The sequence below is a fragment of the Perissodus microlepis genome, chromosome 18, assembly GCF_051167445.1.
Source record: "Perissodus microlepis isolate ML-2025 ecotype Zambia chromosome 18, ASM5116744v1, whole genome shotgun sequence".
Lineage (NCBI taxonomy): Eukaryota > Metazoa > Chordata > Actinopteri > Cichliformes > Cichlidae > Perissodus > Perissodus microlepis.
The window spans coordinates 16,672,245-16,690,912 of NC_140478.1; the positions used below are offsets into that span (position 1 = coordinate 16,672,245).

Genomic DNA, 18,668 nt, shown 5'->3' on the forward strand with positions numbered 1-18,668 from the left:
AAGCTTGGAGGGGGAAAATAGAACATAGACTGAGTGTTGATGCTCGGTCATGCTCTGCATCCCTCTCTCTCTCTTTCTCTCTCTCCCTCTCTGCTCGCATGTGGCACCACCACCACCACACGCGCGCGCAAACACTTTAAGGTCCCATATTAAGCGTCGTGCGTCTTAATCATGACACGCAAAAATAGCTCGGGTGCAGGAAGGTGAAGACAGCGGGGCTCAGTCAATGTCCAGACTGAGGTGGTAGGAGGATGAGCGCGTGTGACTGAAAATGAGGATGAATGGTGCACTCCCCACGTTGTCTCCTGTCCATGTGTGTTGACAGCTAATGCGCCTCCTTTTAACCTTAACCCTCACATGGCAGCTGAACTGGAGCCTCACCGCTTCGTCCTCCAGCTGCGACCCTAAAGGTAGCGCAACCCGGTGGGTGATTGCATGCATCCGGGTGCAGACTGTTCACTTCTCCTTCTCTGTCATGTTTACAGGCTATTAAGCGACCCTCGAGTGGGTAATCACGTTGCCAGTGATGTCACCTTGTCCTGCCTGCAAAGACCGCAAGCCTGTTTAGAAGTTACAAGCTGTGTCTTTCTATAAGCTTTTGTTAAAAAATGAAACATTTGCAATCTGCTGGACGTTTAGGGCGCCTCAAATTCTCTAAACACATTAAGTCACGCATGCATTATGTCATCACACACAGGTTATACACCCACGGTGCTTACACACACCCACCTGCTTGCAGTTTGGGGACGTTTATGTACCCTGGCTGTGACTTCTATTGGCCAGCGCTAACCTGGACGAAAAGTAAATATCTTTCAGGACAGCTGTGTCAATGGATTCTTTCACAATAATAGATCATTAACCTGTTTTCCAGCAACGATGCTGTTCCCCGAGTACTACGACAGCCAACTCAGAAGCAAAATAGTCTGGCTGATATCAATAAAATGCCACTTTCAGTTTATAACATTCTGTTATGCTGCGCAGCAGAGAAGTTGGAGCACATCCTGCTCTCAGGCTAGATAACACTCGCACTTCCCACTACTGAATGAGAAGGTGGGAAATCAAGTGGTGAGAAGACAAACAGGACACCACAACAGACTCTGGGCATTTTCCACATTTTCAATTTCTGGGCACATCTTTTAATGGAACAAATGTGGACTCATAAGGAGAAGCCAAGCAGGGCATGGCTTTAAGCAGTGAGTACAAAAGGTTGACTTATGAGTCTTTTTTTACAAACTTTATTGGGACGGCTCACTTTCAGCATGTATTTCTGACCTTATCCAGGACTTCTGCTGCTCTGTATGATAGCCTCTGAAGTGTGGGACAGTGAGACCAAGTCCACAGAGTTTGTGTGCAGTAGAGCAGCCAGAAAGGCTTTGAATATTGTGCCCGAGATGTCCAGTGCACTGGTAAGAATGTCACTGCCTCTCTCTCTGGCTTCAAGATCAATTTATTTTAAAGAAATGGGTTGTCTCACAACCTCCATCTGGATGCTGTATCTAATCCGTCTGTTGTCTGTTGTTACCTGTAGTCAGCCTGTCCACCTGTCTGTCTTGTCTCTGTCACTTGTCTCTCCCGTGTCTCCTCCGTTGCAGAGTAATTGTAATGGCTCGGCAACCCTCTCCACACAGGTTCAGCTACCCTGCACTGAGCTTCACGCAGCATCTTGGGAACACAAATCGGTAATGCTGGCACACATATGAATCCATCCTCCACCGCAGCAGATTTGAGTAAAACATTTGGTAGCACTTTGTACCACAGCCCACAGCTTATGGTGTAATTTCCCAGTATTCACAGTGTGTTTTGTCTGAATTTAGGGTGTAATGTTCAGCACAATAGGCACAACAGAACAACTTGGTATCAAATTGGAGGATTTAAACTAATTAAGGAACAAATTGCACTGTGAGCATTTAGCAGTGAACACATTTTGGGTTATTATAAAGCAGGCCCAGATTACACTGTCAATTTAATATGTAGAAAAATACCTTTGGGCTATTTTAGAGGAAAAGACAAACACTGCTTCCTCATTAAGGCTGTGGGCTGCATTATGTAATATCTTAACCTCCCCTTCGTATATTACTAATAGACATTTAGGGTTCATCGTCAACTTTGGGTAATTTGGGAAACATTAGGATGCTGATATACACAAAAGGTTCACATTAAGCAAAATACTTAAAGTATAATTTGTTTATTCTTTCCTTTAAAACCTTTTTGTTCTAAGTATTTTTAGGTACTGAAAATTACCCCCTAAATCAAGAAAAATTACACGTAAAACGATCGAAAATTGCACCATAAGTCATGGGCTTTATTATGAAGTGCTGCCAAACATTTTATTACCTCTCCTCCCTTTTCTGAATGTGCATGTAACTGCAGGAGCGGGAGAAGAGAGGAGAGATAGTTGCATCTTTAAGGCTTCTTGTCGAGGGTGTGAAGTCTGAAAGGAGCCTCAGACCGACAGGATGTGGCGCTTTGCTGCTGCAGAGACTGGAGAACAACATCAACAACTACCTGCTCATCCTCACCCGCCTTCAGCTGAGCGTAAGACGCACTCACAGTGACAAATTGCATGCAAACAAGCTCATAAGCACTCCCATTAAGCACTGATTTGCCGTTCAGCGTAAGTGCAAATGGTAGACTAGCTGTAAATTTGGCCACAAAATTTCTGAATGTCTTGGATTCAGATATTTTCTTTAGGTAACGTAGAATTTCAGCTCCTTAGAAGCTTTCACTGTCAAACTAAAGTCTGCATGTCTTCTCACCTGCAAATCCAAAAGCTGACTGAGTGTCTCTGTCACTCAAGCACATCAGACACATTACGACACGTGTTGTGTTGATACAAGTTCGCACATCGTGAGGGAACACATGTAACGGGGTTCTCTACCACTGGTGTGCATGTGATCCAGAGGCATTATCAGCTTCCTCTGGCGTGGAAATATCCTGGTTTCTCGTAAGTCTGTGAGTCTTTCTGGAATCTTCGTGCACTGGAAGCGATGATGTTATGCTGTGTGACCCGAGCTTTCCTTCCTCAGGACATGAAGAAGATAACGGCACATACTTTGTTAGTGAGAAAGTTGTTCTCAGAAGTCATAAGGGCAAGACCACAAACTTAAGCTCAATGTCCGTGAGCACAGGTTTGCTGTTCACCCAAAAAGAAATTATATTTGACATGAAAACTCATAATTTTAATCATCCAATCAGGTGTAAAGTGAATAAAAAATTTAGTACAGCACTAACAAATACAGAAATAATTATTTTTAGTTGAAATAATAATAATATTTTGCTTTGTTTATGTCAAAGAAACGACAAAGCATGTCAAACCTTTGACAGTCTTCTTGCTACCCCTCAGATGTAAAAGGCTGACGGTGTATTGTCGTCACCCTGCTAGGCTGGCAGTGTGGTAACCCAAGATTGTGAATGTGATAACTCATGAATGAGGCGACGTAGGATTTTGAGATTGGTGTATCTGCTAGAAATCTCCAAGTAGTCTGAATCCCAGTGACGTTGACCTCAAGGTCAAAGTCAGACATTCAACTTTCCTGAAAATCATCTGCGATTTTTCAAATTTATATCATAAGTGCTAGCAGGCTGAGGAGTAGCACTGCTAGTATTTTCAATTTTCAGCATGTTCAAGCCTCATAAAGTGCTTCTCACAAGTGTGCTGCCCGCTCAATCAGGATACTTGCTACCTGCTTCTTCTCTACATAGTTTGGATCTACTGCTCGGTCCTGTTATAGGAGCAACCTGGCTCCAACTAAGCAGCATCCAGAGGACCGATAGGACTGATAGCCTTCCTTATTAAAGATTCCTTTGATCCTGTACAAATCTCCCATTTTATCATCCTATTTGTGAGCCCGTCTTTACCTTTTAGTGGACAGTCTTAGTTGGGTTTTATTTTTTAATTTACAGCTCTGCCTCCAATACCATTATCTGGATGCTAATCTAATCTAATTTTCATTTTTATGCTGTTTAGAATCAGTTTGTGCTTTTCTATAAAGCGAGTGGTAAACACTTTTGGTCCATTTTACAATTATAATCATCCATAAAAAAGATGGATGCTCCAGATAATGACTAACTAAATTAAAGTTTAATTAAACAGCAGAAAAAAAAATCAGCTGTGCTACTACAATAAAAAAATAGTCATCAAATAGGAAATAAAAGATCTTTTTAACTATAATATTAGGTAATAGAATGTGGTATTAAAACACACCGAGGCTAAACCACTTACTGTCAATAATAGCCCAGTTCAACAACAATCTCATTTCCAGGTGACTCCAAACATTTTCACAGGCTTCATGCTCTTCCCCATTTCCATTTTAAAAACTACACATCATTGCTGTGTTTCCTATTTCAACCACCAGGGGCCAGTGGTGACTCCATCGCTGTCTTGTGTTCCTCGAAGCACTCAGAGTCTGAGAACAGTCCTGATGAGTTACAACCTGCTGATCTCAGCCAAGCTGGAGTGGTTCATGGTTGGCCTGGAGCACAGGTGCACCAATTCCCGGTGATACGGGAGTAGCTTTTCGCTACTGCAGCTGGGGGTCGCTAACGAAGGAGGTCCATCAAAGCAAAAACTGGATTGATCTACATTTTTTTTCCGTCACCTTTTTCATAAGTCACTGTTATGGATGTTCTGTTTTTCATAGCCAGAAGACAGTGAATACTTCACTATCTGTCGGTCATTAAGAGAAAGTAAAGCCAGGGTAATATGAATATAAGAAAAATGAATGTATGATATTGAGGCGTTTTATGTTTGTTTGTTTGAGTTTTATCTTTGTATCATTCTGCAGGACAGTGCAGATGCTTTAAATACGACTGTAAGCCGGTAGATCCTACAACAGGCAATCTGCCATGTAGCGTTTTTATGATGCCTTCAGACAGCATCTGTATTATCTAAATCCTGGTTCCAGATCTTTTTCAGCTTGATGATGTAAACAGAATGAGACTTATTCCAACATATTTGTTGCTCTTCAGCCCTGCTAATACTGCAATATCTTTTTAGCAGAAGGCAAATGTGTTTTTCTCTTTGCACTTTTAAATCTTATCTTGTTTACCCTTTAAATAAGAGCATTGCTAAAGAAGTATGCTACTATTATTATTAGCATTATTATTATTAATATGATTATTATTTGCTTTTCTAGTACAAGAAATCTCCGTATTGTTGGAGATTTCTCGATAGAATTCATATATTTTGCATTTAAAGATACATTATTCAAAATAATTGTGATACAGGACTTTTATAATATAGACGAAAGACATTAAACTGTTTTTTGTTTTTTTTACTAATCATTTAATTTATTTTAATTGATTGTTGTCTAATAAGAACAAAAAAGAAGCTAATTATAAGGAGACGAGACTGGACATTATTGGACGAGCCCTTGCAGGAAGCAACGTCATTTTTGTCTTCAATTAGCAAGTTACCTGCCCAAGGTGAAGGGCTCGTGCAGGTGAGGCGTGGAGGTAAATGGCGGCTCTCGACGTGGATGGCACGTTTCACCATAACAACAATATAGAACTGGTCTTTTATTTAAATAAAGTTGCACTTACCAGTTATTATTGATAATCTACGATGTCAGAAAAAACGCCTTTATTACACTACCGACTGACCACTAGCGGCGAGCCGTCTGATGGATCTAAACGCACCGGGGTCAGAGGAGGGGTACACCCCGGACGATCCAAGGATAGGGCGCCTCAGAAGCTCGGGGTGCTGTTTGGAGTCGTCATTCCAACTTTACTGTCCATGTTCAGCGTTGTTGTGTTCTTGCGGATTGGTGAGTATCAGCAGGAGATCTTAAAAAGACTGAAAAATAAAGTCTCTACCTCAACAAAAATTAGTCCTGACACGTGTTCAGTGGATTATTTGCAGCCAAATAAGTGGTTTTCAAACATTCATGTCCGACTTCAGAATATGGAGATATTTTACTCCCCACACCCATTTTTTCCATCAGTTATGGACAATTAAAAATGAGTTGAACTTGATACTGACGATTAGTTCACTAATATCACCGGTTTACTCTTATTTCCTCATTTTTCTCTGGACATCAATGCCTCACCTGTGCTATGGCCCTCTGTGAGGATCCACAGGTGCAAACTAGGGAATTGATTTGGTTTGGTTCTCGGCTTGTTCTCCTTTAGAAACTTTATAAAACAAAAAACTCCCATGAAGTTGTTTTATGAAACAACTTTATAAAATACCAAACGCCTCGAGGGGTTTAAACCTGTGGCATTTCACTAAAATAGCCTGGGCCTCAAGATTTAGGTCATCCAACTAATCTTCTAGATGGTGTTTTTAATGGATATTCAGGGGAGATGTGGGCTGATTAAACTTAACCTTGTGCTAATGGTCATACCCTTCTTGTCTCGCCTGCTCATTCATTTGCTTTTACAAATGCCTGGACCTTTTTTTAAAGCAGCTGTCTGAAGACCTGTGTGTATTATGATATATGATACACCTTTTATACAAAACAAGAAAACACAAATGTTTTTAAACTGTTTGAAAAACTTGTTCGAAACAAAAAATGACTGAATAGGAAATCAATTGAGCATAACATTTGACCGCAAACTATTTTTTTTTTTCTGTTTTTTTCTGTCTTTCAGTAATGCAAGAAAATGACTAATTTGGCAAATTAATTTTTTTTTTAAAGTGCTTTACTATTTTCTACTTTCTAAAGGTAGTTTGAAACTTCATGGAGAACAATAATTATTTAATTTTAGTGTTTAAAATATTTCCATTAAATCGCTTGTGTAAACTGGTGGATTAACCATTACAGAAATGTAAAAGCTGATTTTGGTCATTACCAATATTGTTAATGTGGGGCAGCTGTGGCATAAACCTTACACTGGGTTGTCTACTAAGTTTGTTAAGCACTTTAAGTGATTACATTTATTAAATGCTTTCCACAGACATGTAGTCATAAAGTGCTGTTCAACAAAATAAGATACAAAAAGAAAAATCGTAGTAAATAATCAAAAATGACAATAAATAACAAAACCATATTTTAAAAACAAAAAACAGGTAAAAAGCAGATCCTAAAAACAGAGAGGTTAAACACAGTCACCTAAACGTAGCTGGAGTGGGAGACTATTCCCAGTCCCCCTAACTAACTACTAAATTCAGAGCTTGTTAGCAAATCCTGCAAAAAGCAAGAATTTGAGATGGGTAGTCTGGACCATAGCACTTTGTATGGTGTTAAGGTTAGTATGACTACTTTAACTCAAATTCTGAAATCAAGTGGAAGTAGGTGGAAAGTAACACAGGAATAATCTGGGCTTGCTTACTGAAACATGTTAGAAGTCTGGCTGCAGCGTTTTGTATTATTTGGATGTGTAAAAAAAAAAAAAAAAAAAAAAAGGTAAATCGGGAAATACGGTAATCTAGTCCCAGTGACACAAATGCAGCTGAAGTGATTATGGCTCGCTATTCAAAGATCTGTTGAATCTGAGTAGACTTCGGGCCTCCACTCTGCACTGCATGCTCACTGTTTGAGGAAAATTATGCTTACATGTTAGAAAATAGACTGATACTGAAGCTGTGCAGTCAGGCTCTGATAGTTATCACGTCAGCCTGTAAAACAGTCCAACCCGTACTTATGAATCAGGGCGCTGAGTTTGGAGAAGTTACTACTGCAAGCTGTGAGTATTCAAACTGCAGCAAATGTTTGATATTTCTCGTCTGATAGATTTTAAACTTGTTTCAATCATTTTTATTTATTTATTTTTAATGTGATGCTCAAAGGTTTAAAGTGATAAAGAAATGGATGTTCAGTGAAAGATGTGCTGTTACTTGCTTATTACAGGATTTGTTGTGGGCCAAGCAGGGCTGTACCATTCTATTGCCATGTTCCTGGTGGCCTACTTCATCATCACAATGACGGTGCTCTCCATCTGTGCAATCTCCACCAATGGGGCTCTAGATGCTGGAGGTGCCTACTGTATCCTTTTATTGCTTAGAAAGGGGAGTGGCCTTTCAAATCACACCTTGTTTATGAATTCATTAACACACTTATTTTTTTCCCTCTGATTTGCTTTATTGCTGTATATCCTCTAGCTGCACAGGCATCTCCTTTGTTTCTTTTCAGGTCTTTAGCTGCCTCTTAAAGGGGAAGTATTGAGACCAAGTGTTTGGCGTTTTATATTTAAGAATCTGGCTGCAGTCAAAGGTCTTCTCTTGACTTTGATTGAAAATGTCTTGAGGTTATGTAAGGGAAGACGTGAAGGAGATGTCATTCAACTTCAGGAAAAGATAGCTAAGAGAATGCAGCCACACTAGGCTGCTTAATTGTGTGATGGCAGCAAGTTGTCTTGAGTTGTGCACCTTTTAAAGCGTGTCTTAGCTTTGGTCCATGTGTACTTTCATGCAGGCTAGATAAAAGATGGTTAAAATTCAAATAAAAAAGACACCAGTGTCAAAAGTAAATCAGTATTATTCCTTAGAGCTTTGCTGCTCACCTACTGGCCCACTCGTTTTTTTTTTTGTTTTTTTTTATTCTAAATGAAGAAATGATCCCTTGTAAGTCCTTCCCATTTTGGTCACAGATGCTTTCAAAATTAAATAATACATGATAATCCTAAAGCCTGCAAATAATTCATAAATTAGGTTTTAAGCGATGCAATGGCTTACCTTTAAATATTAAATTGTCTCAAACTTTATATTCTTAGTAGCCTCTTTATTAGGTACACCTGTTGAACTGCTTACGACAGCAAATAACTGTCCTGCCAATTACTTGGCAGTAACTTAACATGGTTCAGACAACCTGCTGAAGTTTAAAGCGAGCATCAGAATGGGTAACAAAATAGATTTAAGTGAGTTTGAATGTTGCATGTGTGTTGGTGGCAGACAGGCTGGTCTGAGTATTCAAAACCTGCTGCTGGGATTTTTTTTTTTTTTATTTTAATTTTTTTTTAACACAACCATCTCTAAGGTTTACGGAGGACAAAAAGAACGCGAGATCAGAAAGCGGCAACAATTTGCACAGCCTCACTAAAACTGGACAATCGAAGACTATTTAAATAAGTCCTGGGATGCATTAAAAAATAGATCCTTATTAACACGATCAGTTCCAGCAGTCGTAGACCATTAGCTCTTTCTCTTTTCTTGTAATGATGGTCCACTGCATTCTTTCACAGGAGATTAGAAATGAAGCATTGAAGAAACTTTCATTCTGATTTAGAGCATTCATCCATGTTCATGACACTTGAACACTTTAGGTCATTTCAGTCCTTTAAGACCCCCCAGGGGAAAACTAATTATTCCACTGCCACCCTCAAGTCAGAAATTCCTCAACTTGGACCACCAGACATGATCAGCCGAGCCCTGGGTCCAGAGTTTGGTGGCAGCATTGGGATCATGTTTTTCTTTGCCAACATTTGCAGTAGTGCTCTCTACATTTTGGGTTTGGTCGAGGCTATTACATCTACCTTCGGGATCCCAGAAGGTGAAGTCCATTGGGACAAGATGGGACATGTAAATGTTTTGGCTTGTTTATGCACTAACTTTTACTGTCACTCAGAGGGTGCTGCAGCTGCTGCAGGTCACCATCACATGCTGCCGTCAGGATACTGGTGGTCTCTGCTTTATGGCACCGCCCTGCTTTTCCTGTGTTTCATTGTGTGTCTGGTGAGATTGGAGTTTTTAATTGCCCTTCTTTTAGATATACTCTAAGATTATTGAGATATTTACTGTATTGTATGAGAGTTAACCAAATAAAGATTTAGAGCTGAAGAATTTGAATGTTTTAAATCAACAATAATTACTGTTCCAAATTTATTTTTTAAACTATTCTTTTCTTTTAATATTTATATCTGAATTTTTGATTCATGCATAGAAACAATGTATAGATATTTAAGTGGAGTAACTTTACCAGCTTATGATTACAGGTGGGAGCCCACATCTATGCAAAAGCCACCTTCATTATCTTCATCGTAGTCATGACGGTCCTGGCTTCGATCTTCATTAGTTTCTTCATTGTGGGGCCCACCGTGGTGACTCTGTCACATACGTCTGCAGTGAACACCACCAGCATGAGCACTGCCAGTTATACAGGCTTCAGGCTGCACACGCTGGAGGGAAACCTGTTCTGTAAGCATTGGACATGTCATCAGATGTGTTGATTGGCTTTTATTTAGTTTTTGCTTTGTAAGGAGACAGAAAAATGCAATTACAGATCCAGTTTTCCAATAACGCTTTGAATTAGTAAAAAATGCTGACATTTACATTCAAACATCCTTTTTGTTTGTATAAATGACACAGTCGAGCCTCCTGTTACTCCCTCTAGCCACCTACACGGTGGACTACACCACTGGTGCCATGATGAGTTTTACCAGAGTGTTTGCGGTCATGTTCAACGGCTGCACTGGAATCATGGCAGGGTCCAACATGTCAGGTAAAACTTCATTAAAAAAAAGATAAGGGAAAGCAGTGGTGGCTTTCTCTAGCTGTATGTCACTTCAGGAATGATGAAAACAACAAGTTTAACATATAATTCTCGCAAAAGCCATAAAAGAAAGTCCTGTCAGAGGATCCAGAGGCCAGAGAGTAAAAGCCTGTAGTTATTAATATCAAATAAAGTACAATGATTTGGTTTTTAAAATTTACCACCTTTTTTGTTTTTTAGCTGCTGTGGTGTGTAGAAGTATTTTCCTCCTTCCTAATTTATTTATTTTTTTCATTTTGTCACACAGATCATCAAATTAAGTTATTCATCAAATAACTTGTTACATTTCAAATCTGCATGGGTCTATGTGGTATAGCATTTTTTTCTCTTAATAAAGGAAATAATTTAAACATTTAAACTGCATTTTGTATTTACTCTGGTTATTTCTGTCTATTGTTAAATTCTGTTTGAAATAAAACATGCAAATGTGACTCGCATGCAAGGAAATCAGTGAGGGGGGGAAAAATACTTTTTCACAGCACTGTATTTACCAGCAACTGTTGACAGCCTGAAAGGAAAAATGGAAAAATATGCTGTGAGAGCGTACGTAACAAGCTGTAGGTAATCGCCTGCTTGCAGAGCAAAATAATGGGTTGACTAACGCATCTCTAGAACTGCAGGTTTTTCTTGGATCCAGGCGCAGATTCGGCACGCCGTGTATAATGTGGGAAAGGTCTGAGTTTGGCCAAACCTTAATGTTACTATGTTTAAATGTGTTCAACATGGATGCTGATTTATTTTTCCTCCTTCAGGTGATCTGAAAAACCCTGGCTATTCCATCCCGAGAGGAACTCTTGCTGCTGTTTTTACAACTTTCATCACATATAATGTGCTGAGTCTGCTGGTGGCATGGTCCTGTGACCGGTTAGACACACAACACACACAGATACTCTGAAACAAGTATAAACAACTACTCTTGTTTAAGATGTTGACAGTCACTGCTTTCAGAGTCGGATCTGTGAAAACAAAACAGTGTCTGTTTAAAAAAAAAAAAAAAAAAAAAGTTTTTCCTTCCCACTGTCACAAAGTGCTTGCTCACAGGAGGTCGTCTGATTGTTTCTTTCTAATGTTATAGCATCCTTACCTTACAATATTAAAGCACCTTGAGGTGACTGTTGTTGTGAATTAGAACTATATAATTAAAATTTACTTTACAACTTTACAAAAAGACTTTACAACTAGTTTCACATGTCAAATTTTCCCAATTTCTCCTAGTTATCTTCTCCAAAGAGACTACAGCTTCCTGGGGGACATTAATATATTGCCACCCATGGTCACAGTTGGCATTTACTCCTCGGCCCTGTCTGCAGCAATGAGTAACCTTATTGGAGCCTCCAGGGTGCTGTACGCCCTGTCCAAAGACGACCTGTTTGGTGAGATTCTTGAGCATGCGTTTTGCTGTCTGATGATTGTAATTTGGATTTCTTGTTGTCTCTAACATTAACAATTTCCTATAAGAAACCATCAGATGTGGATGCTAACCTTTCCTGTAATAAAAAGGAGTTCATTACTGATCAGGGCTGAAGTGTTGATCTGGATTATATAAAAGCATATCCAATTCATCTGGTCTTCTATAGCTGAGTCGACATTTTAATATTCAGCCATCTGCTGAGCTGGGTCTCCATCTCAAATGTGAGAAATTGTCACTTGTTATTAATTTCATCATGTGTCATTTTCCAAGTGGAGACATGTTAATCTGGAAAGCTTCGTTTGACAACAGATGGCACGCGGTGTTGACTTTCTCAGAAGGGGGAAAAAAAAAAAAATCTTCGTGTGGTGACTCAGTTATTTATTGGATTTGGGACGATGAGCGAAACAGACAGAGAGACTTTGCTTTTGTTAGTTGTCTAAATCTCTGCAGGCGGTGTTCTGGCTCTGGCAAGGAAAACCTCTCAAAGTGGAAACCCCTGGGTCTCAGTGCTTGTCTCTTGGTTGCTTGTGCAGGTAGGATATCAGTATCACATCATATGTTACATCAAATTGCGTTTTCCTCTGTGCTTGAAGTTTAGACAGTCTCGCCTTGAAAGCAGATATCTCATTAGCTCATAGGCTGAGCCATCTTACACTGATTGTTTACGCATACCCAGTAATCTAGGATACAGCAACCAATTTAAAATACCTGATGAAAATAGATGAATGGTTAAGGGCAGACACATCATCCTCCAATTCTTCTTGGTTATACTATGAAGTCCTTCCAAACACCTCAGTTCAGCATGACACACGGGTTTTCTTTCTGCAGTCTAACGTCCTCTTCAATCAGTTTCTTGCGTCAGAGATGGTCCGCCCCACTACCTCTTAACATCTGTGTCCCATAGAGAGGCAGCCCCAGTTGTCTCATGTTAAAGCATCACATGGCCATCATGAGGGAGTCAGTGATTGCGGGTGACACTCAGGATCTTCAGTAGGTTCCTGTAGGTGATGGGGCTCCTCCTGGAAACATTTAGGTTGGCACGAAAAGACTGCTGGGTGGCAGATGTGGCTAATAACCTCTTCGTAGGACATGCTCGTTAACTACTAACTGAAAACGCTGCAGAGTTCATTCACATCACCACAGACAGCAGCCTGTCTTGCAGCCTGATCATCACTTTGAAAACTAGTTTTTGAGCTCTCTGGCAAGAAAACTGAAGAAATTTTCATATAAAGGTGCAGGAAGACCCAACACTTGGAAAATACTGCTTTCTAAAACTTCTCTCCACTGATGTTGAGGTCTGTCAGGTATAGTCCGTGTACTAACAAGAGGAAACCTCACCCTTCTTGAAGACTGCAGATGCCATCACCCTTTCTTACAACCACCTTCTGCTCAAACTAGTACATCAGTATGATCAACATTGGCCCATATTCTGACAACGCAGAGTCCTGGAAGAGGCCACGGCCCCTGTAAGGAAGTCTGTCAATAGAAAATTGTACTTAGTAGTCAGTATAATCTTTTAATAATATAAGTTTACATATGGTAGTGATAGGATGTGTGATCCTTAATAGTCTGCAAAGGCTTTGTGTGCATTCCAGAGTGCTCTGGCATTCACACCCACATCCTGGGAGCATGGGAAAGGTCGTACCTTCTTTTATTGTTTTACGGTAGGATAAACGTAGCTATGTCAGTTTTAGTCTAAGTGCCTTTTTTACATTTAGATGAACTGTTGGTTTTTCCAGACCAGCAGGTTTAGGGAAGTCGTTTATGGGGTCACACTCTGACACACACACACACACACACACACACACACACACACACACACACACACACATACATATACACCTCTACATTCCAATGTAAGGAACAAACACCCACTGATGTATAAAATAAAGACCAGGGCAGTCTCAGAGCTGCGAGTCCCTGAGCCCTCACACTCGTGCGAGAGCTCAGTGCTGCCCTTGCTAAGCAACAAGTAAAACTGTGTGTTTCTCCTCTCTGATTCTCAGCTGAAGAAGTGTTTTAGAATACATCTCTTAACAAAGTCATGCTTTATTGCCTTGAAGATCAGTTGTAATATATTGTTGAAGACCCTGCTGGAGTACAGAGTTTCCCCCCCGACAGTCAGTGCAGTCAGGTAATGTAAACCAACACCTCAGCTCCTGAACTAACCCCAGAGTGAGAAATGGGCATATTGACCATCAACTCTGGTGTCCTTCAGGGAAATCCACTTGCACCTTTAAAGTTATATCATTACACTCGATACGCTTTGCAGTACTGATGGCCCCACTCAGAGAAGGTTCCCAGCCTGCAGCTGTTATCCTTCAGAACCTCGATTTTGCAGATAACATCTGCCTTCCTGAAGACACGATTGAAGTTGCAAAATAATTTCTGCACAGACCCAAAAGTGCTACTCAGTCTATACCTTAACACTTAGGACCAATGTCATGCACATCAGTGGACCAGCTTATTGCCCATTCACTAAGTATGGCTCTGCCATCAAACCGTAGACGCCCTCAAATGCACCAACATGTTTACAGTGGCAACTGTGACTAGGCGAAGCTTGGCGAGCTTCTTGTAGCTTTGCCAAGGTGCAGAAGGCTTCAAAAGTTAACCAGACTTAAAGTGTCCAAGTCACATTTTGAAGGGATCTTGTTCTCTTGGTCTGAATTATGGACCCTGAATAAAATTTGAGGAAACTAGTGAAAAAGCCAGTAATAGCATATTAAGAAAAGTAATTTAAAAAATAAAAGAAAATCTTTCCACTTCTACCCTGTCTTCTGTTTCTAATACAGGTGGGAAAAAAATAAATTAGGATGTGTGCAGTGATGCTGCATCAGCACTGACGTCATACACTGTTTGCTAAAGGTGCAGTGCTGTCTGCAGATGATTGTAAATGAAAGCTTAAAGCTGGAACAGAGGAAGAAAAATCAAGAGCAGACAACAAACCGATAGCTCATTTAACTTTGCTCATTCTTCAGCCGCTGCTCAGCGATGCAAAAAGACTTTGAGCATCATTGTGCTCAGCTTCAGATTTTCGCTCATTTGTCGAGTGAAGAGGACTCACAGCTTGAGAGGTTCTGGCAGGGAGACGGAGCTGAATGTTGTCAAACTAATAAGTGAATTCTTACAGTACCATGCTGCTTAGCTTCAGCTCATTAGCTCGAGTGAAAGGATTTTTGTATTTTAAATTTTATCCTGTAAATTCAGATACAGTGTAGCTGTTTAAATTTGTGGTGTCGAGGCAGCCGGGGGTTCAAAGCTATCATAGTCGACGTATGGTGAGTTTTATTGTTGCAAACATTGTTCTGTTGCATTTTAATGGTGCATGTCAAAGCCTGTTCACTTGGTATCATTTGACTGGATATTTTTCTGGACTAAAACAGAAGAATTTTTGGTCTCAGTGGCATATCAGTTTGAGATTTTCTACTAAAGCCACTCTTAATTTTCACTAAAACCTGTTTTTTCCAATCGCCTCCACTAGATGGTGCTATTTGCAGGTAAATTGAACACCATTGCTGGTATTGTAACCATCTTCTTCTTGTTGGTGTATGCTGCTGTAAACCTGGCCTGTTTGGCTCTTGAATGGGCTTCTGCACCAAACTTCAGGTACATTGCAGGATAAGGCAGTGGCTTACCTTTCTGCTTTAGATTTTATTTGCACAGGTAAAACCAAAATGGAACATTTTCATACATTCATTCTTTCATTTTTATATTTAGACCCTCGTTCCGTTTCTTTACATGGCACACCTGCACTCTGGGCATCCTCGGCTGCCTGGTCATGATATTTTTGATCAATGCAATTTATGCATTTGCCAGCATAGCCTTTATGCTGCTGCTCTTGATGCTTATCCACTACCTGGGGCCCATCAGCAACTGGGGCTACATCAGCCAGGCCCTCATCTTCCACCAGGTGCATAAACAGTGTTTTTCACTCACATGAATCACAAATGTGACATAAATATGCATGAATCACTTATATTTAATCATTATTTACTACTCTTTTCCGTAATTACCAAGGTGCGTAAGTACTTGTTGATGTTGGATGTGCGAAAGGACCATGTTAAGTTCTGGAGGCCCCAGGTGCTTCTGATGGTTGCAAACCCTCGCAGCTGTACAGGCCTCATGACTTTCATTAATGATCTGAAGAAGAGTGGCCTCTATGTGCTTGGACACATAAAGCTGGGCTTGCTGGGTAAGAAATTTGTACGCTGGAGCCCGATCTAGTGGATTATTGAGTACTTTAGGTCTTAGATGGGGATATTTGTACCTCAGTGATAGTCTTTGTTGGAAAGAGCTGTTATTTCTGAGTGTAAATCAGTTTTAATGAATCCTAACGTTAACGAGATTACACAGTGAGAGGGAAAAGTGTTAAAACAGAAGTTTGCTTGTTTTCCCTATGAAAGTCTGATTCTTGTTATATTGTGTGTGCCTCTGTGTGTGTGCAGATGAGCTGCCCTCTGATCCTTTGCAGAGTCGATATGACTCCTGGCTCTGTTTAGTGGATCATTTGAAAATCAAAGCGTTTGTCAACCTGACCCTGGCTGACTCCGTCCGACACGGCGTTCAGAATTTGCTTTTCATCTCAGGCTTTGGTAGGTGGCTTTACCTTTACTGTTGTAGGATTAGGTCCTGTCTGTCACTGAGCAGTAGTTATGGCAGCATTTCCAATATAATACATCATTTTATCATTCATATTTTTCTTATTCAAAGCACAGTTGATACAAGTCTTTGATTCTAGGTGGAATGAGGCCCAACACCCTTGTCTTGGGTTTCTATGATGACTGCACTCCTCATGACCACCTCCAAGGTCATATTCTCCTGTCTACAGGCCATAGCTTTGATACGGTCTGTCCAACCAAAGTCCCTGGAGAGCAACGCTCTCCCTTCTTTCCCAGTCTGCGGGGTGCTGAGGACCCCAAAGACCTCCAGGAAGAGGAATACGTCTCTGTGATTGCTGATGCTGTAAAAATGGGAAAGAATGTGACTCTGGCTCGGTGTTTCGACCAGTTCAACCGGGACAGAGTCTTAGGGTCAGGAAGAAAGATCAGAGGTGTGGCCGGGCCATTCATTGATGTGTGGCCTATGAATCTTCTTCAGCCAGACAGCCATGGTTATGTTGGCATCTGCTCATTGTTTCTTCTCCAGCTGGCTTGCGTGCTTCACGATTCCCGTGCCTGGAACCAGACGAGACTCCGACTCTTCTTGTGCATGGAGGCTGGCTATAGTCTGCAAGAAAAGGAGGAAGCAAAGCTCCAGGGTATGCTTAGGGATCTAAGGATCTCAGCTCAGGTGCAGATGGTGGCTTGGGATGAGGTGGTGGCTCTGCACTGGCAGAGGCAAAGAGAAAGGGCCGAACAGAATGAGGAAGATGAGAGAGAAGACTGTAACCAGATATATCCCAATAATGCCTCTCAACTTACAGATGAGTACATCTGTGCCGTCAATGATATGATTTGCCGTCATGGTGTCCCTCAGCCAGCTGTGCGTTTCTTGTATTTGCCCCACCCCCCAGCTGATAGAAGCCGTTACCGTGCCTACCTGCATCAGGTGGACCTGTTGAGTCGAAACCTTGGACCGACATTGCTTGTTCACGGAGTCACTCCTGTGGTTACGACTGACATCTAGAATTTTACTCTTAGTCATCGACTAGCAGAATCTAGTATCGTTCATGGACGGGGCTGTGCCTGTTGCCTCCCGATTTATTGACATGATGTTAGAGCCGTCAACCACAGTATCACAAACGATGAAAACACTGATACTGCAAATCTCAGTCTTAAACTTTAATCAAACATGAATGTTACACACACACCTATTCCTCCCACTAATACACCAACAAACATGAATGCTTTAGAGAGCTGAGGCTATCCCTTTGAAGCTGAGATTAGGCCATAGTGGCATTAAGAAAATTAATCTGCACTTTTTTGTGTGAGAGGAGATGATTGTATTAGTAGAAAGCTGATTACATATTGATGTATTAGATTCTCATTTATTTGCTAAAATATTGCTGCCACAGTTGGGTGTCATCTTGCTATTGTGTGCTTTAAATTTTGCACAGATTTATAGAAAAATAAATGATTGTATTACATGAATGGCCTGTTTGTAGTTAATAATTGTTAGCTACTTGTATTTTACAAAAGTTACACCTGAGTGTTTCCTGTTGAACCTGCAGAGGGCGATATTTGCCTAGCAAACTGCCCACAATCACAGCTATACAAGTAAGAATTTACAAGGCTTAGTGCACCACAATGGTGCAAATACCATGTAACTGAATGTGTACTACAAATAAGCTAACATAGACTGATCTGCTCATTCAGAACTCTCCACGTGGTCGGTCTGTTTATGATCGGCTCTCTTGCCAAAATAAAGAATGCAGTTCCCAGAAAAACGTCTGAAAACTTTTCAGGGCTGACAGGATCTCCTTCTGAGTCGTAATTATGGGCCAAGTCAGTCTAACTAAACTAATAATAGAGTCCTATGTGTTCCAAATTAAACTTGGAGTCAAGTGTTTTCATTATTATTTTGGATATGACTTCTAGGAGCATTATGTTTGCTGTATACAAACACCAAAGCACCATTGGTTTAGCACTGAGGGAGCTAAAATTAAATCAAGAAATGTTAGGGGACAATGTCAGGGCCCTATGCCACTGGCTGGGTCATCCAACATGACATTGACCTGGGGTGCACAAATAAATGAACAGATGGTTTAAAGAAAAAGAAACAACTATTTTGGTCTATAACCACCTTGAGATGATGTGGTGTGAGCTGAGCAAGGCTGGAAAATCAAGAAATCCCCCAAATACTCATTGTGCACTTCTTATCAGCATCTCCAG

The 18,668-nt window shown here is 40.6% G+C and overlaps 2 protein-coding genes across 3 annotated transcripts; both read left to right on the forward strand.

Moving 5' to 3' along the window:
- Positions 1-319: 319 nt before the first annotated feature.
- thpo (thrombopoietin) lies at positions 320-4,515 on the forward strand. Of its 2 annotated transcripts, XM_084912789.1 has the most exons (6): positions 320-410; positions 486-1,193; positions 1,282-1,406; positions 1,593-1,679; positions 2,371-2,535; positions 4,356-4,515. In XM_084912789.1, the coding sequence occupies exons 2-6, from the start codon at positions 1,181-1,183 to the stop codon at positions 4,500-4,502; spliced, it is 537 nt and encodes a 178-aa protein (XP_084768915.1). In that variant the 5' UTR covers positions 320-410; positions 486-1,180; the 3' UTR covers positions 4,503-4,515. The 2 variants fall into 2 exon arrangements, with proteins under 2 accessions (XP_084768915.1, XP_084768916.1); XM_084912790.1 differs by lacking the exon at positions 320-410 and having other exon boundaries at positions 575-1,193; positions 1,629-1,679.
- Positions 4,516-5,563: 1,048 nt separating this feature from the next.
- Positions 5,564-17,914, forward strand: LOC146367631 (solute carrier family 12 member 9-like). Its single transcript, XM_084912785.1, has 14 exons — positions 5,564-5,765; positions 7,791-7,925; positions 9,291-9,428; positions 9,504-9,610; positions 9,871-10,072; positions 10,269-10,376; positions 11,180-11,291; positions 11,643-11,800; positions 12,289-12,371; positions 15,320-15,444; positions 15,556-15,748; positions 15,856-16,030; positions 16,284-16,430; positions 16,577-17,914. The coding sequence occupies exons 1-14, from the start codon at positions 5,564-5,566 to the stop codon at positions 17,461-17,463; spliced, it is 2,772 nt and encodes a 923-aa protein (XP_084768911.1). The 3' UTR covers positions 17,464-17,914.
- Positions 17,915-18,668: the final 754 nt, after the last annotated feature.